A 24,769-nucleotide genomic window follows, 5' to 3' on the forward strand; every position below is an offset into this window, starting at 1 on the left:
CACCCCCCTACCCCCCCCAAATTTTTACTTTCCTTTTTTTATTTTTGAAAGATCATCTAATAAATGACCACACCCCACATTATACCCCTTCTCACCCCCCCCCCCCCAAAAAAAAATAAAAAATATTTTTTTTCCTTTTTTTATTTTTGAAAGAGCGTCTAATAAATGACCACACCCCACATTATACCCCTTCTCACCCCCCCCCCAAAAAAAAATAAATTATTTTTTTTCCTTTTTTTATTTTTGAAAGAGCGTCTTATAAATTGAATATGAACAATTTCTCCATGATGGCTTACGTTATAATGTCAAGCACTCGAATAGTCGAGCGCGCTGTCCTCTGACAGCTCTTGTTAATTGTACAGATAAATTAAGACTGGATGTTTAATATAACTTGTGTGAATGTTATTTCCAGGACAAGACAACCAATCACGACAGTCTGGAAGAGTTACATTTCCTAACTCAGCCAAGTCTAGCTCCAACCATTCAGTTCTCACTGGTAATATTTGTTTAGATTTGTTTAGTATTTGTATTTGTTTGTGCACAGGTTAAGATTATTGTTAAGTGATTCTGAGACTGATAATTATACAAAAATTGTATTTAAAATAATCTACATGATACAAGTTGCAACTTACAATGATGGTTATTTCTTGTCACTTTCTTCTATTTAGATGACGCAGGGGTGACTGGAAACCCTTTCAAGATGCCTCCAGACAGTGATATCTTCTTAATGAGGGACAAGGAGCGTCAGAGAAAGAAACAGGTAAGTGGGTAGTTAGAGCAGGGAAAAATGGAGTTGACAATTAACTGTATAAATTAGCCTATAACAATCTTATACAAATAAATATGTTAGTGAATTTAGTTTCCATTTTGAAATTGTGTTGCAACAATCCATGTAACACTTTTCCACTGAAAGGCAGTTATGGCATAAATAAACCTGTTGACCTTGTATGCAAACAATATAACTATACAAAAGTGAAAAGTAATAATGTCAACAGTGTTGTAAAGATTATAATAGGCTTGATTTTGAAAATTTTGATGAGAGTGTAAATCTACATTAACAAAGAGAAAATAACATTTGCTGTATATTTTTATTTTCACTACAAAAGAGTGAAATAGATTTAATTTTCACTAATTGCAGTCAATGTATATGAATAAGGCATAATCACACTTGTTTCCTGTAAATGATGGAGATTTGTATTTAATGCCAACATACTAGTACTTGTAGTTTTTTTTTTTTTTTTTTTTTCAAGTCAACATTTTATTAAAGAAACAGAGGCCTCCGGCCCAAAATACATATCATTCAATGTACAGTTAGTTGTGTGTTAGTGGTATTATTCAGATGTAAATGTTAGCACATGTATCTAGTCCCTTTTCAAGAATTCATAGGAACGAAAACATACACTGCAGATTTTCTACATACATATCCTGTAATATATAGAAATTACAAAGTTACGTCATAGTGATAGTATACAGACAATATTAAAGTCTCTAATCTTTTACAGAACTCGTAAGACAGAAAAAATACACCACAGATTTTCTACATACACACCATGTAACATAAAGAAATTGCAAAGCTATGCCACAGCAATATTGTTCAGATGCAAAAGTTAATACATGTATGTATATCTAGTATTTTCTAGAAATTACAAGGTAGAGAACATACATTGCAAATTTTCCACAAACATACCATGTAATATACAGAAATTATCACGTTGTGTCATTGCAATATTGTACAGATGTACATGTTAATACATGTATCTAGTCTTTTCTAGAATTTACAAGATAGAGAATATACATTGCAAATTTTCCACAAACATACCATGTAATATACAGAAATTATCACGTTGTGTCATTGCAATATTGTACAGATGTACATGTTAATACATGTATCTAGTCTTTTCTAGAATTCATAAGATAGAAAGCATACACTGCGTATTTTTTACATACATATCATGTAATATACAGAGACTGCAGAATTGTGTCACACTATTATTGTATTGAAGTAAAAGTTGATACATGTATCTAGTCTTTTATAGAATTCATAAGATAGAAAATATACACTGCTAATTTTCTAATAGTTTCAAAATCATTCGTTGACAATAAGTCATAGAAGTTATTCAGGTCAGTACCAGAGTTATACCAGTTGAACAGAAACTGATTTCTAATACTTGTATATTTAGTACAATGGAAAAATGCATGATATTCACAATCCACAAATGTCATATTAATATTAATTTGTGAACAAACATTACACACGCGATTCTGGAAAGTAATATTCAGATGTCTGCCAGTTTCAACTTGTAGTTTATGGTTTGAACATCTAAATTTAGCATAGGCTATTTTGTGTTTGGTTGGCATTTCTATTATCAAATATCGCTCAATATTAAGTAGGGTTTTAAAATGACTATAATGGTGACAACGACTTGAGTTACTCACGGTGTCATGCCAGTTTTGAGTAAAACAGTCAATCAATCTATTTCTAAAAACATTGATAAACATATCACAATCACCAATTTCTTGTGATATCCACACATATCCAAAACCGTATGTGAAAAGTATAGATTTTACTTTGGTCGCCCAACAAATTCTTCCAGCATCATCTATTGATTTAAGCATAATATAACATTGCCTAGGGTATCTATCAGATGTCATAGTCAATAGTTTACACCAGTACCTGATACAATTGGTAAAATAAGTAATACATAATGGGAGTCTTCCACATTCCCCCAAAACCATGCAAGTATTGGTAGTTTTACGAACATGTAATAATTTTTTACAAAACATATTATGGACAAATTCAATAGCTGGGCTGTACTCGTTACCCCATATCTGGGAACCATAACATAATATTGGCTTTACCATAGTGTCAAATATTTTAAATAAATCCTTTGCAGGAAAAAACCCAAATGGTTTCTGATAATTTCGTATAGCAAATATTGCCTTTTGCGCTTGGGAAGCTAGTTTATCATGGGCTGAGCTCCAGCTTAACTTTGGAGTCAACAATAACCCCATGTACTTGTATACAGGAGTAACGTTAAGTTGTTGTCCGCGGAAGAACCAAGATTCATATCTCCGGAGGGGACCACCATTGCGAAATACAGTAATTTCGGTCTTATCCAGATTAATTTCCATACCAGTATCAGTACAAAACTGATCAACAATGTTAATTTGTTGTTGTAACTTAATGGCGGTCTCGGCACAGTTGGCGACATCGTCTGCAAACATTAGACATAAAATATCTGGGATATCATTAGTTATGAAAATACCAGTTTCACATTTAATCCTTAAAAGTGACGATAACTCATCTATAAATAGCGCAAAAATAGTCGAACTCGATTTGTCTCCCTGCCTGGTTCCAATATTACAGGGAAACGCATCTGTAACATCTTTTGAGACTTTTACACGAGAAGTCAAGCATGAATACATAGATTTAAGAACTCTGAGGAACTTTCCAAAAACTCCTTTCTTCTCTAACGATGAAAATAGTTTGACATGGTTAACTTTATCAAAGGCTTTACGGAAGTCAACGTACAAACAATAGAATCGGCCACCCCGTTTTGAAAGATATTTTTGGATCATAGCCTGTAAACAAAAGACATTATCAACTGCCGAATATCCTAAACGGAAACCTGCTTGAGATTCATCAATCTTATTATTTTCTTCTGCCCAGTCATACAATCTCTTATTAATTATTCCAGAGAATATTTTATATAGAATATTCGTAATAGATATACCACGATAGTTAGCAGGGTTATTACTTGGACCTGACTTATGAATCGGTGTAATGATACTTTGACCCCACGACTCGGGAAAGTTACCAGTGTCTAATATTTTATTAAACAACAACAACATTATTGGAGAAATATCCGTTTTTGAACACTTGTAAAATTCAGATGGAATTCCGTCCAGACCACAACTTTTACCATTTATTAATTTGGATATTGACCATTCAATTTCTTGCAAAGTGAAAGGATCATTAAGTGAATTCGCCGTATCATCAGAATAAGCATGGTCATTTCCAACAGTGGAATCAATAACAATAGAGTTTTCATCGAATAAAAGGCCACTGAAATATTGTAACCATTCTATTTTTGAGATACTAGAATCAATTGGTTTGGCTGGTTTACTTTTCTTTAAAAGTTTCCAAAACATTGTATGATTATTACTACAATTAACTAGTTTTTGGCGGTTTAACCTTTGATATTCGTATACTTTTGACCTACAGTGATTCTTAAAATTGTTTCGTTTATCTTTAAACAATCTGAGATCTGACTCTAAATTGGAGCTACGAAATTTACGAAGGGCGATATATTTAACCGACTTTAAATAGTCGCACTCGTCATCCCACCAAGGTGGTTGTGATGAAAAATACCGAAAATTAACCAGCATACATTTACCGGCATCCTGATATATAGCTGTAATCAGATCTACCGCAGAATTAACATTAGAATCTATGGTATCAAGCAAAGTGTTATACCGATTCTGTAATAAGTCCCTTAACGTTAGTACAAACTCGTCACATAACGAATTACGCCATCGAAATTTCTTCCATGTGTTAAGTGGATAATCATTAATATTATTTACAATAGTATTTGACCTGTATGGAAGCTCAAATACACAAGAAACCGGAAAATGATCTGAATCGTCCCTGTCTATAACTTTGAAGTCTTTAATGTATTGAAAAAGTAACGATGAAGCAATCATATAGTCAATGACACTTGCGCCATCATTTGAAAAACATGTAAATTCACCACATCTATCACCAGGGAAGCGGCCATTGAGAATGTGTATGTCAAATATGTAACATAGATTTACCAGGGATTTACCATAATTATTACCACGTATATTATCCTTATTATTGCGTGGGATATCAAATGTGCTTCCATCATAGTCTATATTACCAAAAATGTAAAAGAGATCATCAAACGGAATATAATCCAAAAAATCTTTACATCTTGAATTCAAATCACCTGCAATGTACAACAATGCTTGTGGATAATCATAAGTTATAGTTTCTAAATTATCATACATTTGAGATATGCCATTCTTCTCATCTTGATCATTATAGTAGCATGATCCTTCAGGAGATACATACGTAAAGTACATTATAATATCCTCACAATCATACAAGGTAGAGTATTCACAGTACAAAATAACACAGTTTTCAAATTGTTCATAAATTCGTCGAATAGGTACTTGCTTATGTAATTTACTACTTATATAGACACTAATTCCCCCACTATTTCTAATAGCATTATTTTTCATCTTTCTCACAGAGTCGTAATGAACATACGATTTTATAAAGTCATTAAAATCCCCAACATATTTAGCCCAAGTTTCACAAATATGTATTATATCAAATGAACTTAAAAACTTAGTGACCTCGGCATTTTCAAAATATTTGTTTAATCCACATATGTTCCATGAAATAACCTTAACGCTAGCATGTTTATAAACAATGTTCGTATTAGGACCTTGACCTAGTCCCTATTCGGAGAGAGAGTCATCGGAATGCCTGTTCGCTTCGTGATTTAGCGTAGCTCCATTGATTGACTGAGCGTTACCATGTGACCGGTCGTCATCGTGTTCACTGTTCACATGTTGAGATCCGACCAATCGCTGCTCATCATCGGTGCGGTTTTTCTCACCCCCTTGATGCTGGAATGCACGTGGTTTAGAGCGTTTCCCAACGTAAACAATTTGGTCTGTGTTATCATCGTATCTATAGATAGTGTCATTTACAAACAACTTGTCGTATCGAATTGATGCGTAATGCCCATTGTTGCGTTCACGTACCATGCGTTCCCCGAGTATTCTTCTGTGTCGTTTTACACGGTCTGTGTAGTCTTGTTGTACAGAGTACTTAGGGTTTGTGAACGATTTTAGTACACTCGAGGCTTTAGTCATAATTGATTGACAGTCTTTGAAGCGCACAAAACGGGCTATAATTGTACACGTATTGCCGTCATTCGATTTAATCCGGTGAGCACGGTCAATATCAATTTGGTCCGCTTCGTCTCCAAAGTTCAAGGTTGTTTTTAAAAAATTTCGAAGTTTTTCTTCAGTTACACTCCATTGCTCGTTAATATTGCCACTGATACCATTAAATCTCAAATTGTTTCTACGCGACTGACTTTCATACTGGTCTAGTTTGCTTTTCATTTGAGATATTTCATGATGAAGAGAGATATTGTCTTGTTTTAGTTTTTCATTGTCAGACTTCAACTCATTCACAGTTGATAAAACTGAGTCTAGTTTCGAGTTAATATTGCCGATTTCCGTCGAAACTGTAATATTTTGTTGAGTCAAGTCTTGCTTCATAATTCTTAAAAAGTCAAACATACCTTCCGTACTCTGATTGTGATCAAATGTGGTAGTAGCTGCATTAGATGTAACATGATCATGTGCCCATGCCACTCGAGCTGGAAGGTCACGTTGACCCTGGGGATCCAAATTCTGGGTCTGATGATGACCATGGACAGGAGAGGCAGGCTGGTTTGGCTGTCTATGTTGGTTTTGCGGCGTGGTATATGTAGATATCGACATCTGGCGTGTCACGACACCCTGGTTCCATTGAGCGGCGCCCGTCCCTGGCCTGGTGGGCTGAGGGGTCGTTGTTGGATTCTCATGTTGGCCTCCGCGATCGAAAACCCTGTTTTGCGATGATGTTGTTTTACGTGAACTGTCAGATTTTGGAGGTCCCGGGTTGCTCTCAACATCTCCGCAAATAAGCAGCAACGACAAAAAGCACGTGGTTAACCGAAAGGCGAGTTTAAAATTACTCCCAACATGCACACACAACATGTCATGCTTAAAAACAGACTTCTTCGATTGTGAAAAACATCCTATTTTGACCCTCCACTGGTCAATGCTAATCCCCATTGTTATTTTCGCACTTAAATTAATATAAATTGTCCAATTTTTGACGAGCATAGAAACACGCAGCCATCTTATCAAGGTTACACACCAATCAATGTATTAACATGTTAGCTTAGTTTGTTAATGTATTTTCTTTTCTTTTTTTTTAAGAATTCTATCTTTTTATCACACTTTTAAAAGCTATATATCTTCCTGAATGAAACCATTAAACCACCACAGAGTATCAAACACAAACATTAAAAAAGCTGCATTCTACAACTAATTCTTTGAAAAACTTTGAATGTTCTTCAAACACAGGATCGTTTGAAACAACGTGACCTGAAAGTTCACGAAAAGACCACGTATGCAGCAAAAGTCAATTTTAAAACAGCCCAGATGATCAAACCCACAGATTCAGATGATGAAAAAGAGGAGGAAGATACAGATAAAGCTGTGGCTGTGAAGGATGATCCACAGTTCACAATTGCTGTCACTAGAGGTCAGTATCACTTATCATGCACAGTCAGCTTTTAAGCTCATTCAGCGTAGGTAAAATTAAAAATTATGTATCTTTTGCTAGCAATTTAAGAATGCCATGTTCCCATCTGTTGGAAATTTGAAAAAAAACTTACTATCAACTTGCCAATAGAGAATCACATGCCAAAAAACGTTAACTATTTCCGTTAGAATTGTGGTCTTTTTGCTTTTGTGTATATATGACAAGATGTAAAAATACATACTAGTATATCATTTTTCTGTATTATTATTTTGCCGCAGTACACTTCTGATTTTTTGCAAAAATGACCAATGAAAGTACGACAATGAAAAAATATCATATGATCACAAAAAATAAAAAATAAACAGTTTATAATGCTGTCATTTAACCATATTTCAGTTTTAAAAAGGTTTCATTGAAAATAAATAAACATTACCTATAATGAAATGATGTACACGAAATCACTCAGTATCGCCAATAAAGGATCACTGTTTACAGCATTATCTCCCTTGTCAAATCAACAGTTTGAGCATCTTTTCACAAATTTGTAAAATTGTACATTTATCCAAGGGACACACTATGCAACAATTGTTTTTGATTTTATTATACTTTTTCATGAAATACGTGATAGTGACCCCCTATTGGTGTGACCCCCTATTGGCGAGTTGACTGTACCACAAAAAAGTATACTTAATATGCACCTGCATTGTCTTTCCATTTTCCAAATTTGTGACAAAAATGTATGTATTATAAAGCGTATTCACCCAAAACAACTGCTCGTTCCATTACTTTGCAACACTTGATAGCACCTTTCTATCTTTTACAGTTTCAATACCATGCTGCTATGCATAACCTTCACAACGACAGCACAGAGTCTATGGATTTTGTTTTATTAGCATACATACATTACATACACCAATTAGATACAATGTAACAGAATTACTGTTACTATGAAAACCATGCTTGATGTCCTAAAAAATGATTTGAATTACATTGATGAACTTTGAGTGCATATATTCAGTATTTTACTAATACATACGGAATATTACGCTAGTCATTTGTTCCAAGAGTTTGTATCACTCGAGTGGCATGTGTGATGACGTATCAAACGAGAGGCGGAGGCGGACATCTTCCATGTCTTTATCGAAACTAAGTTTAAACCACACTATTTTATTGTATTCCTATCGAAATATACATTTATGCATGATAAACACACACTCCAAAACACGTTTTGAATTTGTTCAATGTTTTTAACAAATAGTTTACTGTTAAAAAACACCACGTCCGACATGTCCTTAAATTCCATAGAGTTTAGATAAAACTATTGTGTTTCGTCACAAAATGATGTCACACGATGTACTACGTAATATATTTCGTAATATTAAATATTCATTTTTCTGTGTGTAATGTGACGTCATAAAATGGGTCGAAGTAGTCCGGCTAGTATGGTAATACGGAATTGGAAACAGCGAGTAGCATAATACGGGATTTTTTATTTCAACAATTGATACAACCTGTATTTTGTTAAATGCATAAAACAGGTATATAATAAATGTATATCCTAGTAACATTGTATATTCTGATATTCTAGATCGCCATGTGGAGAAAGAGTCACTCGCGGAGTACATTGCCAAAAAGAGGGAAATGTTTCTAGTCCAGGTAATTTTGTTGGCCTATTTACTGTTTACTTAGCAAAATAATTTATCCTATAGTAGTTGTTGCTTTGTTTTAAAACTTGTAGTAATTAAAATCTTGGAATAAACTGAAAACCAAGCCTGATACAGTCCTGTTCAACCTCATTTGATCCATAATATTAATCATGTCCAGCAAATACAGTCAAACACTCCAACAATTTTTGGGGATGACACAGCCAAATTGGTATAGTCAGGACACAGTTATTATACTTTTCTTCTACACCTTTTCTACATACATGGTTCACTATTCCTATTTTGATGCTTTTCCAATTCCACACATGTGTTCTAGTATCCCCATTTTGCTTCTATGCCTATTATCCGTTCATGTTCCAGTATTCCTATTTTACTTCTATTTTTTATATTCATGCCTGTTCCAGTATTCCTGTTTTTCTAAAATGGCTATTCTCATAGGTGTTCCACTTCCCATTTGCTTCTATTAGGTATTCCTATTCTCCACATGTGTTCCAGTATTCCTATTTGCTTCTTTTCCTATTCTCCACAGGTGTTCCAGTATTCCTATTTGCTTCTTTTCCTATTCTCCATATGTGTTCCAGTATTCCTATTTGCTTCTCCATATTCCCCACATGTGTTCCAGTATTCCTATTTGCTTCTTTTCCTATTCTCCATATGTGTTCCAGTATTCCTATTTGCTTCTTTTCCTATTCTCCATATGTGTTCCAGTATTCCTATTTGCTTCTTTTCCTATTCTCCATATGTGTTTCAGTATTCCTATTTGCTTCTTTTCCTTTTCTCCATATATGTTCCAGTATTCCTATTTGCTTCTTTTCCTATTCTCCATATGTGTTTCAGTATTCCTATTCTCCATATGTGTTCCAGTATACCCATTTTGCTTCTATCCATATTTTCCATACGTGTTCCAGTATTCCCTGGGTGTGAAGAGAGACGAGACCCAGAAGCTCGAGGAGATTGCGCAGGCTGAGGAGCGCAAGCTGGAACTCGCAGAGCAGTATCTGGAGGAGGACGCAGCCATGTTTGATGAGTTCTTAAAGGAAAACGACAACAACTCAGTGGAGGCCATGAGAATGTATATGACGTTTTGTTTGTTGTGATTTAGTTTTTATGCACCCAATATACATGTATACTGATGCAGAGAGGCATGGCCTGTCCATTTCAAGTTTTTCCACCTGTCCGTCCCTACATGGTTAACATTAAATTACATTTTTATTATAACAGCAAGAATGCTTTATACAAAGGTTTGATACTTCCATGGATGTTATCTACTTGAACTCTTATCACACCCACCTCATCTGACCTCATTTAATCCTTGACATTTACCTTCATTACCTGGAATAGCTCTTTGTTGTTAAATGTCAAATGAGGAAGTCCGATTAAACATGTTTTTGTACATGATTGACAGAGCTGAAACAGAAACAAAAGCAAAGTTGGAGAAAGTACAAGAGATTAAGAGACAAAATGCAGAAATGATGTCCATAAAGTCAGAAATCTCCAAGTATGAAGACCAGCTCAAAGAGTACCAGTTGTACAGAAGTTTTCTGGAGAATCTTACTCCTCCTGTACGTATATATTGTTCTTGAACATTTTATGCGTGAAGCTTTTCGAAGCAAATCATTACTATATATTAGCCATGTAATTACTGACTACTGTTGATAAGATTGAGCAAAACAGTTCTTTCAATAGTCTGTCACCTTTGCTTACTATATTGTACATAAAGTTAAAACAAAATACGTACCAAGAATATAAAAAACAAAATAAAAAATAGTTTTCCTCCACTCAATTTGCTTATTAATAACGGTAACTTGTTTATTTATGTACCATAACACCAAATGTAAACAGGAAATTAAGAAAGAAATGGATGAAAGAAAAGCAAAGAAGCGTGAGGATCGAAGGAGACTCAGGGAGAGGGAAAGACTGGCACAACGCACGACATCGGATCTGGTTCCTGAGAAGCCTGACAGCCGAGGGAGAAAACGTCCTGCAAAAGGGGCTGCAGAACTGGCAAAAAAAGCCTCCGCCTCCAAAAGGTGTGTTACTTTATCTTGCTATGAGCAGCATTCTGTGAAAACTGGACTTACTGCATGTGCGCGGTGTAGTATTACTGCATGTGCGTGGTGTAGTATTACTGCATGTGCGCGGTGTAGTATTACTGCATGTGCGCGGTGTAGTATTGCTGCATGTGCGCGGTGTAGTATTACTGCATGTGCGCAGTGTAGTATTACTGCATGTGCGCGGTGTAGTATTACTGCATGTGCGCCGTGTAGTATTACTGCATGTGCGCGGTGTAGTATTACTGCATGTGCACGGTGTAGTATTACTGCATGTGCGCGGTGTAGTATTACTGCATGTGCGCGGTGAAGTATTACTGCATGTGCGCGGTGTAGTATTACTGCATGTGCGCGGTAGTATTACTGCATGTGCGCGGTGTAGTATTAGTGCATGTGCGCGGTGTAGTATTACTGCATGTGCGCGGTGTAGTATTACTGCATGTGCGCGGTGTAGTATTACTGCATGTGCGCGGTGTAGTATTACTGCATGTGCGCGGTGTAGTATTACTGCATGTGCGCGGTGTAGTATTACTGCATGTGCGCGGTGTAGTATTACTGCATGTGCGCGGTGTAGTATTACTGCATGTGCGCGGTGTAGTATTACTGCATGTGCGCGGTGTAGTATTACTGCATGTGCGCGGTGTAGTATTACTGCATGTGCGCGATGTAGTATTACTGCATGTGCGCGATGTAGTATTCCTGCATGTGCGCGGTGTAGTATTACTGCATGTGCGCGGTGTAGTATTACTGCATGTGCACGGTGTAGTATTACTGCATGTGCGCGGTGTAGTATTACTGCATGTGCGCGGTGTAGTATTACTGCATGTGCGCGGTGTAGTATTACTGCATGTGCGCGGTGTAGTATTACTGCATGTGCGCGGTGAAGTATTACTGCATGTGCGCGGTGTAGTATTACTGCATGTGCGCGGTGTAGTATTACTGCATGTGCACGGTGTAGTATTACTGCATGTGCGCGGTGTAGTATTACTGCATGTGCACGGTGTAGTATTACTGCATGTGCGCGGTGTAGTATTACTGCATGTGCGCGGTGTAGTATTACTGCATGTGCGCGGTGTAGTATTACTGCTTGTGCGCGGTGTAGTATTACTGCATGTGCGCGGTGTAGTATTACTGCATGTGCGCGGTGTAGTATTACTACATGTGCGCGGTGTAGTATTACTGCATGTGCGCGGTGTAGTATCAGATAAGCCTGTTGAGTGCTTTTTGCTTTAATAGCATTTTTCATTAAAGGAATTCTTTTCTAAACAAAAATCAAGTTAAGACAGAAAATGTTGTTTCTGATTAGCCTGTACATATATACATTAAGCCCAGTATTCCCAGGAATTGGCTCATATAAACAATGCTTTTTGAAACCGTACAGTTTGAGCTTTGATTTAATATTCGGTCATCTATTATGGGTAAATATATCATTGTTCTGTTGCGGGTATTATAACTGTTTGATGCACATTCCCTAATTATGACTGCCAATCCAGTATTTATTGGATGAACTTCACATTAACATTTTATTTAGTGTTTTTAATCTGTCTGCTGAGCAACAATTCTTTTCACCTAAAACACTGTTTGTATTCCTGCATGCAAGGTCTGGTTCACAAATATTCTGTCAAGTTCCATTACATTAATTGATTTTAATTTTAATTTTAAGAACTGGTGAGCAGGAGAGCACGGTTTCCACTGTAACAGAATCTGATGATGACAGTGATGAGGTAAATACCCTACATTTCATTACTAATTTGAGTCTCCGCATAAAATCTACTGTAAATCAGGAGACAGTGGACTTTTAAAATCTACGCAATTATGTAAATCATCAACTTTTTCATTAAACTTTTGCACCATAATTTGAAAATGTGTATATGCATGCTAAGCTTTATTTCTGAGTTAAGTCCTGTTACTATGTATAAATATTGTCACCATTCTGTTACCATCCTAGGATTTTGATGTGTGGTATTTTATGGTTTCTAAGGGTGGTTGGCTTGAAAGGAATGTGAATGATGTTTTAATTACGCTGTTATAAACCTACTTGTACAACACAAGGGTATACTGTAAAGATAGCTTGTTTGTTTTCTACATGCTTTGATAAAATGAGTCTAAATTGCTTTGATACCTTTTGCAGACATGATATGATCATTATAATATATGCATGCAAATGTGAATCTTATGCCATATGTTGCCAGTGTGGTCTGGTCAGAAGACTGTGCCAGCTTATGAGGCCACAAAACCTTGCATGACTTTATAGCGGACAGGGTAGCTCCTTGCCAGACTGCGAATGCGCAGGTTGGTCGGGAGCTTTGCCGGCTGCATACGGCATAAGACCCATTTTTGCATGATGCTGGTCATATGAATACACACTGAGCTGTTTTTCCGAAGGAATCCGAAGATGTTGCAGAGACTGACAGTGATAACAGTGACTTGGTTTGCTGAATAACTCTGATCTATGTCCTCATGTCAATACAACACACAAGCAATTTTGTTTTATTTTTAGTCACTTATTTGCACTAATTGTTGAGTTAAAAATGACAATAATGTGATGTTGTTAGAGTACACATATTAAATTTCTGTACCAATTTTTCCCAGTCATTTATCAAATAATGAAAAAAAAAATCTGCTGCTGCATTTCACTTAAAGTCATTTAGTTATAGAAGACCATTTTTCAGCCCAATCAATAAGAACATAGCGTTCTGATATACAGGAATTCAACCACAAGGATGTTCTTTTTAAAGTCATACATCAGAATGATAGATGTTTATAAACCAATAATATTTATATTAATTGGGTTGTTTCACACAAGGCCGTATTTTACTGAATATGTAGTGAAGTTTGTTTCAACAGGATTACCTTAAGCTCACTTTTTATGCCCCCAAAGGATGGCATATAATGATTTTACTGTCCGTCCGTCTGTCTGTCTGTCCGTCACACTTTGCATTTAGGTTTCGAAAAATGCTCATAACATCTATGTCTCTTCAGATGCGACATTCATGTTTGGTTTGCATGTGTTTATGGACAAGGCCTTTCCATACACTTACAAATTTTGACCCCTTTGACCTTGACCTTGAACTTAGGGTCCGCGTTTTGGTTTCAGAAAATGTGTTTAGGTTTCGAAAAATACTCTTAATTTCTATCAAAGCGTTTATTAGGGGCATATGTCCTCCTATGGAGACAGCTCTTGTTCAAATTGCAATAATGTGAAAATTGTTTTAATTTGACATTCTTTATATGAAAATTGTATGTGAAAAAAAGACATGTAAACAACACTAACAGCTTTAAAACTGTTAATACGACTTAATAAAATACGCAATTTGAGACATTTTTTTTAAATTTTAAATTGTTTTCCCAAAATCAGAGCTATTACATTTATTCTTTGTCTTTTGAAATAAGCAAGAATCATGTTAGACTCATTGTTGTGACAGGTCTTCAGCTCTGCTAAAATGTCAGGTGCGCTGGCCTACCATATGTCACTGGAAAACATGGAGGTCAAAGACTTGTTATAAAGTTTGAATTATCTATAATGTTGACAAGTTTATTGAACACTTTGATGTTGTTCATTGTTGTTAACTGTTCATGTTTAAAGAAACTTACTGTTTGGGGTAAATTTTATATCATATATTAGTGTTGGCAATGAAGAGTTTGTATAAACTTAAATGAACTTAATATTTGAACAAGTACTATAGAATGGCTTGAATACCAGTCAGTCATTATATAGATCTATAAAGATTTGAGAATTCAGGGTAACACTTTTGCTTTCTGGTGCTCAACCTTTTAAAATGATCTAATACATAAGGAATTGCATACATGCTTGTAAATGATTAAGCAGCTTAAGTTGTCTAGCATGTTTTGCATATACTTTGGTATGTTGTGATGTTGCATGTGATATGATTGTATTATTCAAGCAAAGCAAACTTGTCTCAAACTTTACATATAAGCCACGCTGTGGGAAAACTGGGCTTAATACATACGTGTAAAGTGAAGTCCCAGATAAGTCTGTTATATCTGCACAGGCTAATCTAGGACAACACTCTGCCTTGTGTTGATTTCTGTTAAGAAAATTCTTCCTTTAAAGGAAAAAAAATCATTAAAGGGGAAAGAGTTGTCCATGAATAGCCTGTGCAGACTGCAATGGCTAATCTGGGATGATACTTTACACACATGCATTAAACCCTGTTTTTCCAGAGCTTGGCTAATATGAATATAAATCTTAACATATATTTCTGCATGTTAACTACATTGTGTTTATATCATTGATTGTCACGAGAACTTCTCAAATGCATTTTAATTAGTCCTTTGAAACCTTACATGATTTATCTTTTGGCTAATTTATCGTAAGTTATGGTATGATGGACTTAATATTAAAGGTGCTTGGATTAAAAATGGTCATTTACTAACCCATATTTTTGGAATTTATTTGCATTTATTATATTTGTGCAAATGTATATAGTAATAGATTTAAAAAAAGTAAACTTTACAATATATGTCCAAGAGATTGCAACCGTTGCTACTGATAATACTAAAACTGATCTTACCCTATTTATATTTATACTGGAATCACAGTTTATAGTGTAAGTCTTGTCAGTCTGTCTTTCCATATATACAACATTGTTAAAAGCAAATCTCATTAAACAATAATAAAGTGAATGACTCTGTTCGTGACATATAGTATTGTATTGTTTAAAAGTGCTGCATATTACACTATAATGCATCAGGTAGGGGAAGAAAGGGGTGGGATGAGAAGAATTGGTTGAATCATTGACAAGCTAGAGTTAATTATTCTTTTCCCATGTTTAGGACCTAGAGCTCCACTTCACAGACCCCCAGCAGCTGCTGAACATCTTTGCAGAGCTGGAGGAACAGAACCTGTCCCTGATCCAAAACAGCCAAGAGACAGAGGAGGCCCTCGAGGAGATGAAACAGACCATCAAACTCACCAAAGTCAGAATGTACGAACTAGTGAGTTGCGTTCTAAGAAAACTGGACATAATGCATGTGTGTAAAGTGTCGTCCCAGATAAGCCTGTGCAGTCCGGCCAGGCTAAAAAGGGACGACACTTTCCACCTAAACTAGATTTATGCTAAGAAGAGACTTTCTTTAAACAGAAAATATCATTAAAGTGGAAAGTGTTGTCCCTGATTAGCCTGTGCAGACTGCACAGGCTAAACTGGGACGACACTTTTAGCACATGCATTATGCCCAGTTCTCTCAGAACAAGGCTCTGGTGTAAGAGTAGTAGTGCCATCAAAATCACCAAAGTCAGAATGTACGAAATAGTGTTTGAGTAGTAGTGCCATCAAACTCACCAAAGTCAGAATGTACGAACTAGTGTTTGAGTGGAAGTGTTAATTTAGCAGGGTTTAATTTGCTTTTAGCCAGACAAGTCCTTAGTAAAAACAAAAATTACCTTAAGATTCATTCATTAAACACCATACAAAAGCTTGTCTTTTTGCCCATCAGTTTGTTTGTCCATTAGTCTGTTAGCCTGTCTGTTCATACAATATTAACCCCAAATGACTTACATACAAAATTATTGCATATAACATCAATCATGCTTTCTACCAAGCTTTGATGCTCATATTGGTCTTTGAAAACATCAATACTTCTTGCTACAAAATCTTTGATACTTGCATGGATATTATCTATGAACACTTTAACACACCCACATCACCTGTGTTCTATTTGACCTTGACATCGACCTCATTTAGGACTACCGTAATTCAGAAGGTCAAACATCTTGGTTAACCCTTTATCACCCAGAAACGCACTTTGACGCATTTGTAGTCCCTTAGAAATTTAAATTTAATTAAAAGACTTTTCTTACTAGATTTAAGTGTTTACGGCATCATTTCCATTCCTTAGATACTGATGAGCAGCAAACAGCATAAAACTTGAACAGTTACTGCGAGTTACTCGCAGGCTGTTCTGGTTTTATGCTGTTTGCACAAAGCCATTTTCACTTTGCTTTTAAGTGGGAAAGGGTTAACCCTACTTGACTATTCCTTTGCCATCAATACTACCTTAATACTAAAATGCTTGATAGTGCTGTTCAACATTCAGCACACTCACATCACCGGACCTCATTGTATCTATGACATTTTCCTGATTTTGGGCTAAGATTGAATAAAATCGGCCACTACAGGTGAATTAAGGTTTCCACCAGAGGAATCAGAGGTCAGATTAAACACAGCATCTTCTTAGTTATTATTTTAAACTGTGCAATTTGACAAAACTGTGGTCCATTATTTTTCGGCGTAGCTGTTTAACGTCACTTTTGACTTACCTGACCTTTGTAAGTGTCCAATAAAACCGCTGCTAGACACAAATGAATACACTTCATTTATTATGCTCCCCCAAAAAATTTTGGGGAGAGCATATAGTCGTCGCTTAGTCTGTCCGTCCGTCCTTCCATCCGTCCATCTGTGTGTCCGTCCATGCACAATTTTTGTCCAGGCTATTTCTTGGCAGCTAATGACCGGAATTCAATGAAACTTTATGGGAAGCTTCACTACCAAGAGGAGATGTGCATATTATCAGCGGGGGGAGCATATACTCACCGCTTTGTCTGTCCGTGTGGCCGTCCGTGCACAATTTTTGTCCGGGCTATTTCTCAGCAACTAATGACCGGAATTCAATGAAATTTTATGGGAAGCTTCACTACCAAGAGGAGTTGTGCATATTATCAGCAGGTTCTGGTCGGATGATTTTTCACAGAGTTATGGCCCTTTGAAATTTTCCATTAACTGTACATATAGTGCAATTCTTGTCCGGGCTATTTCTCAGCAACTAATGACCGGAATTCAATGAAACTTTATGGGAAGCTTCACTACCAAGAGGAGATGTGCATATTATCAGCGGGTTCTGGTCGGATGATTTACAGAGTTATGGCCCTTTCAAATTTTATATAAAAATATTCTTGTCCCCCCAACTACTGTGCCCTCAAGACGTTTCCTTTTATCCGAATATATAGTGCAATATTGTGACAAAAAAAACTTTGGGGAGCATCACCCGTCTCCGACGGTTTCTTGTTCCATTGTCTGATTTGAGCATACCACCAGAACATTGGAAACATCACCAGAACATTGGAAACATGACTGCGTCTTTGTAACACTGTTGTACTGCGTGTTCAGCATGAAACAATTTTATCTCTAATCACTGATTTTTTTTTGCATTTTTTTTGTTACAGCCTGTGTCATTTAGATTGGGAAAATTAGCGCGATAAACCATAAAATTGGGAAAAATAGCGCGATAAACCATGATATTGGGAAGCATTATAAATATGATTATAAGAACAGAATTAAAGTTGCTAAGTTCATGTTTGACAGCATTTTTATATTATAAAGTGTTGCTTTAATGTCTTCTTACAATGAATACAAGTTAGTCAATATGCTTCCACATGCATATTAAATTTGCAATAATCTATAAATTCTTAAATATACCATTTAATCATAACCTCTTTAGGAGTATGAATTCAATTCAGCATTTTTTGAAATTAAATATCATATAATGGTGAAAACATTTGCAAATATTAACAAACACTCTTTAGTGTTCTTGCTGTGTAAATGATGTATTAAATAGAGTTAAAATAATATATTTCATTTGTTTACCTTTCAATATCTTGCACTTGACATCCTCAGTTACATGCTATTTTAGCAAATTGTACAGCTTGACAAACATAATAAATCAGAATATGCATATGAATCTGATTATACACAGATCCAATAACATATCAATCAAATCATGTGTGTCTCTTTTTCTTTTCGAACGCTACTCATCTTAAATGCCTTAACTTTGTGAGTAGACTAACTCCAATTTCCCAACACTGATTTCCACACATTCACTGTGAAGATGTAGTTAATTTGAATGTTATTTATCAATTTTGCTGCTCATTGCAAATTTCTCGTCTGATTGCCACCATCTTGAACGTGTGTTAAACCAGGCAATTACAATCGGGATACATCGACTATCGTTGGTATCCTCCGCAATATAGAGAGAGATGTGTGGATAGCAACGTAAAATCGTATTCGGCTACATTCGCGAACAATACCTAAGTAAGTTGTTGTTCGGCGACGACTAGACAAGCTCGATCGGCACTCGTATGAAATTAACACAAAATGACATTGTAATCTTATTGGCTTTATTGGGAAAATTTGGTCATTTTTTGGGAAATTTTGGTCAGATTTTTTGGAAAAAACGTCGTTTTTTGCAATTGGGAAGCAGCCGAATTTCGGCGGTAATTTGGGTAAAAAAAATCACTGCTAATGAAAAGGCTTTATAGATAGAACAGTTTTACACTCAACTCTTTACATCAATACAGTTTGTGCGTGCACCTTTTATTTTCAGAGGATTGCCAGCGCCAGAGCGTTTTTACTTAAAGGCTATGTTCTCATATTTAGTAATTACTTCCATATTCCTGTCTGTGTACTAGTATATTTAAGTTCATAAAAGTATCTTCTTTCCCTATCCTGATATTCGTTTTGGCCAAACCATTTTAAATTGCTTTCTAAATTGAACATTTAACACGTAAAAGTATAAAGTTTTAAACAAGCCGTTGTTCCAGCAGTGGAAGCGTGGCCTCACTTTAATGCATTGAATTCCAACCAGCAAGATATCAGGGTCAGTTTGCGGCCAGTCAAATAATCGTTATATAATATAGACGCTATTGCGAAAACTAGGTGAACTGGAATTTTCTTTAGACCAGAAATATGTTAAATGAAGATATTCAGCGATATAATTATGGTATGCCAATGATAGATTCTTAATGTGTTTTCAACAATACCATGATAAATATTATTTTTGATTAATTTAACAAGAATTATGCCACCATATCGACTAATGTATTAAACATGAGCGCGATGATTCTCTATACTGTTAATAATCAAATCAAATAGCAATGCCAGACAAACCACTAAAACAGGTTTGTTTGAAGAATGCGCGTATAAATATGTAAAATATATACAGATACTAAGCATGTGGCGTTTGACTAATATGTTTAAATTTCACTTCCATTCTTCTTTTGGTTTTCTGTTTTGTATCTATAGGTTTATGACCAGCAATATGTAATAATGTAAAATAAGCCGCGAAAACTCCACGTAACAACCCGTACTGCGTGTGATGCAGCTAAGAACTGCACAGAAAAAGACATTCGCTATCTTTGATCTCATTAATTGAACTCTTAATCTTTCACCAACTCCAACCACAATCAAGGCCGTATCTTTTTTTAAAAGATATTTCTTGTTTTAAATATTATTGTTATTTTTTTCATTTCAGGGAGAAGGAAACAGCAATATTAAAAGAACAGATAGACAAACTTAATGCACAGATCAAAAAAGAAGAAAAGAGAGCAGAAGAATTAAAAATCAAAGCCAAGTAAACGTTTGACTCAAAGTTCTCCATATCATATTTAAATGTTATATAAATGAGCTAGAATTTGATTGCTATGATGATCTTTCTATATTCATCCCAACAAAACTGGTTTTCTGTAATTTTGCAGTTTCTTTATATTTTCATTAATGTTTGCAAGGTGTTTTGTTATGCTTTCTCAAAGGATATTGTAGTACCCACCAGGTGTTTGTAGTAAGTATTAAAACATATTTCTGATGGTGTCATACAACTTTGGGGATAAATCTTGGGAAGAAGCATCAGTAGATGTCATGTGCTGCTTAATTGAACATGACCAACATAATTATGGACTAGTCCTCACAATCATTTTATCATGACACCCTACAAACTTTAACTTGTGATCTTCAAGCAGAAGTTTTGTTGAAAATCAGTCATGCTGAAAGTTGTTGATGTTTCTGTCCAATTTCAGAATGTTTTCATTTGGAGAATGGAAGCAAGAGGACCAGGAGAAGAATTTAGCAGAGCTGAACAAGAAAGTAGAGGAGGTGTACCGCAGCTGTATTGGGGACAATGAGGCAAACATTAGGTTAGTGACCAAATCTGCTCTCTTTCCCCACCCACCTTGTAAAACACACAGTGGTCGGAAGGCCAGTAGCTGAAATGTTATATAACAGTTATGCTGAGTATATGAAATACTGTGTTTGTTGTACAGGATGCTATGGGGGATTTGAGTCTTGACCTTATCAAGTTCATTTTTATGGAGCAAATGTCTCATGCAACTAAGTGTCCTGGTTAGTCATTTCATATACCAAAATATGTGAAAGAACTAACAAAAAGAGCAACATCGTTTACTGCAAAATCATTCAAATTCATAGGAATGATATTTCATGTTTTTTTAAATATTTTTATGATTTTGTGGACACTTAATTTGTGATTTTGTAAAAAAGGAATTTGCATTTGTAATAAGGTAAAGTTTATATAATGTGTCCGCAGTGTAGAAGGTGGATTAGTATTAATAGGAGCGGGTCTTGTTTATCTCATGTCAATTATCTGGTTCATTGTTATTACAAAACACCCTTATTAAAACTTTTTTTTTTCGTCCTTTTTCTCCAATAAAAGCACAGAAACTCTTCCAATCAGGGAAAATGAAACAAATGCAGGAAGTGGGTGTGGATTACTTATTATAATTATATCTTTCTTTCCTTAGGTAAATTGGTCTATAAAAAATTAAACATAAGGAAAAATTGTTTGTCGGATCTCAAAATCTTTGATCAGTCTACCTACCAAATTAAAGAAAATTAATGTCACATGAACAGGAATGATTTTGCAGTATATTTGGACAATATACATTGCATGTTTAATTTGCTCCTGAACATGTGCATATCTATTATTCCAGTACATATCTAATAGTTTGACACAAATATTAGTAGAGTGATAAAACATATTAGCCGCCTCTGTTGTCATAACATTTGTAAATATTACGCTGCCAAATAATGCATAAGATGCTAATGGTGACAAGGAGACAAAGTTTGTTTGCATGGAAATATTTAATGGATATTAAATACATTTATAGATTTCAGTGTTTACCATGAAAAGTGCCATGAATTAATGTCTGAAAGAGTTAGTGGTAAAGCATACTATAAGTTAATAAATTGAAATATTAAAATAATGTGTTGAAGAAAATTTGATAATACCTGTTTATCAGTATTTTATATGAACAGATCAATTTGAAAACTCTCTTGAAAAAGCTGAAACTTGCAAATGGTTTTAATGACATTTCTCCATGTTGCCAGCGTACCTTGTTTGGCAGTGTCATTGTATAGAATGTGTAGCTATTTTGATATGTGTGCATTATAACTTTGTACTTTCTATTAATATTTTGCATTGTTTGCATAACATGTATTTGTTACTAATTATTCAATAACATTGCTTATCTATTCTGCTACTAAAGACTAAATAGTATTTGAAAAATATCAAATGTGTATGTTTGGCTGTATAGCTTTTAAAATAAATACACTTCTTTTAATTAGGTAATGGTTAACCATATTTGATAATAAGTAAAAAGCAGCAGCATGAAAACCTAATGTTCCTTCTTACGGTAATCATACGAGATTTAGTTTAAATGCCAAGTTTCCTATGAATGTATAGGACTTTTCAAATGCTATTTTTGTTTAGTGTTATATAACTTGTCAATTCATTATATGCCTGTGTGCTGATATAAAAAATCTAATGTTTCATTGGTGCAATCTACAATAAATATTTTTTTCTAATTGTCGAAATGCAGTTTTAACACATTTATTTCAACTTAATTAATTTTATCCCAGGCATATATCATTGAAAAGGCTTTTCAGCAAGATTTTTGTTTTGATAACAGCTAATGTATCATTCCTGGCTGTATTCACCAAACAATTCTTAGACTTAAGACAAATAATTTAAAAATGTTCCTTAAATTAAAATATCCAGTAATTCCATTAATTTTTAGTCAAACTTGCTTTTAACCACCTATAATTACATATTTATTTATTTATAAAACTGATACTGACATAATAAGCACCAGAAGTAGCCTGTTAATATTCAAAGTCAGAAGTGTTTTTTCTTTAATCAAAGGCTTATCTTTATTCTCAAGTGTAAGAATGTCTTGGGGAATACCGGCCAAGGACAAAAATGAGAGTGACTCATCCCACGTTTTGAACATAAATCATGCACGACTGTCTAGATGGAGTTGTACAGATACCTAACAATGTTTATTATTGATTTATATTGGTTAATGGTTTGTAGTCTTACAGGAACCACAATGTCCTCTGCGGAAGACTGGGAAATTGTTTTGTTTAAGTAATATAAAATTTTGGTTCCATGTTTCCAATTTTACTTAAATTACTGTTACTTACCATTTTCTTGTGTTTGCTTGTCAATAAAATTGTGTAAATGCTTTACTAGGAAATGTTTCAAATACCCTTTACTTATTCCATTTGATTTAGAATAAATATTACCCTGATATTTGATGTAAAAAGCGCTTTCAATATGACTGAAGACAAGGTGGATCTGGCAGGGTAAACAGATATAGTAAAACTGTTCACTATGTTTGCCATTTAAAACTACTCACAGATAAGTGTTTTGACCAGATTCTTCATTTGCTAGAGGGCAAAAGTTTAATAGCATCCATAGAACCCCTCCGTCACATGCCGCTTATCAACACACTTTGCTGTCGATTCCTCACTTCACCAAGCACGTTTACTTGTACAGCTTATATAATTGCTAATAAGGTTTTCAAGTCAAAATAGTTCCTATTCTTGTGCTAGTATCACAGCAGAAAGCTAGTTATGTAGTATTCTTTCGATATAGTTTTCAAAAAATGCCTTAGAATTATATAGACAACCATAGCTGCTAATGCCATAGCTTGTTGTTAAGGCTTGCACTTAGCCGCCCACCTATGTAGACCACAGCTGCTTGCCATAGCTTGCTGTTTCAGCTTGCTCTGAGATGCCTGCCAAAATATTAAATATGCTTCTGCTTAGATGGCCTCACTGAGTCTGGAATATTAGAATATTGTCACATAATGACCTTGACCTTTTTGTGTCAAGGTTAAGATCAGTAGATGACCTTGAAAAGGTGAACCAGATTTGATCCTTAACCCATCATGTAAGTGCCTGATTAGTCTATGAACAACCCAGTTAGATTTGCTTTATGCGACGTGAACCTTTAAGTTCTATGTTTTGACTTTTCAACTTCTACGTAAATGGAATTTTTGAGCTTTCAATCATAACTATTGTTTTATTCCCACATTATATGTATAACTATTGAAAATTCCCATGTATATTCCTGCTATCTGTACCCATGACCTCCATGCTTGGTGTCTCAGATATATATACTAGTGGCTTTCATGTAGGAGCCTGTCTGAAATTCTCATGGTGAGCTGATATGGTGAGCAGTTATTTCGGGTCTATTGCCATTTACCGCCTTTGTCAATAATTTACTTTCAACTACATTTATTAAACCGTTTGGTCATTTTTCATGAAACTGCGTGGGAATGAACATTATTTGACCATCTTTCAAAGTTGTTCAAATTGTTCTGATCCACTGCATGAGTAGGCCACAGGGACTAAAAATAGATTTTTTTTCAAAATGGATACTTCAAAATCTTGTTTGAAACTGCAATGCTCAGAGGTTTAATATTTGGTACTTTACATTGTATAGCGGTCCTCTCCATACTCTGTTTAAGTTGTGCCCATGGGGTTGAAAATATTTATCAAGCAAAATTTTCTCAGAAACTGCAATGAGGTCTATATAGTTTTCGTTTTTGACATGTAAACATGGTTTATGGGTCCTTTGCTAAGCTTGTTCAAATCAGGTACCTT

At 35.1% G+C, this 24,769-nt stretch overlaps 1 protein-coding gene across 5 annotated transcripts in view; it reads left to right on the forward strand.

Annotated features, from left to right (window-relative positions):
- The window catches only part of LOC127879848 (cilia- and flagella-associated protein 100-like), a 33,016-nt gene that overhangs the window by 3,382 nt on the left and 4,865 nt on the right, over positions 1–24,769 (forward strand). For 2 of the 5 annotated variants that reach the window (XM_052426920.1, XM_052426912.1), the window contains exons 3-15: positions 413–496; positions 669–760; positions 7,177–7,357; positions 8,946–9,013; positions 9,930–10,093; positions 10,427–10,583; positions 10,864–11,051; positions 12,736–12,796; positions 14,498–14,560; positions 15,870–16,021; positions 20,343–20,441; positions 20,884–21,000; positions 23,193–23,246. In XM_052426920.1, coding sequence (XP_052282880.1) covers positions 413–496; positions 669–760; positions 7,177–7,357; positions 8,946–9,013; positions 9,930–10,093; positions 10,427–10,583; positions 10,864–11,051; positions 12,736–12,796; positions 14,498–14,560; positions 15,870–16,021; positions 20,343–20,441; positions 20,884–21,000; positions 23,193–23,246 — 1,480 coding nt within the window. The remainder of the gene's footprint in view (positions 1–412; positions 497–668; positions 761–7,176; positions 7,358–8,945; positions 9,014–9,929; positions 10,094–10,426; positions 10,584–10,863; positions 11,052–12,735; positions 12,797–14,497; positions 14,561–15,869; positions 16,022–20,342; positions 20,442–20,883; positions 21,001–23,192; positions 23,247–24,769) is intronic. The other 3 variants (XR_008049297.1, XM_052426927.1, XM_052426932.1) reach the window with 3 other exon arrangements.

This window comes from Dreissena polymorpha, chromosome 1, assembly GCF_020536995.1.
Source record: "Dreissena polymorpha isolate Duluth1 chromosome 1, UMN_Dpol_1.0, whole genome shotgun sequence".
NCBI lineage: Eukaryota > Metazoa > Mollusca > Bivalvia > Myida > Dreissenidae > Dreissena > Dreissena polymorpha.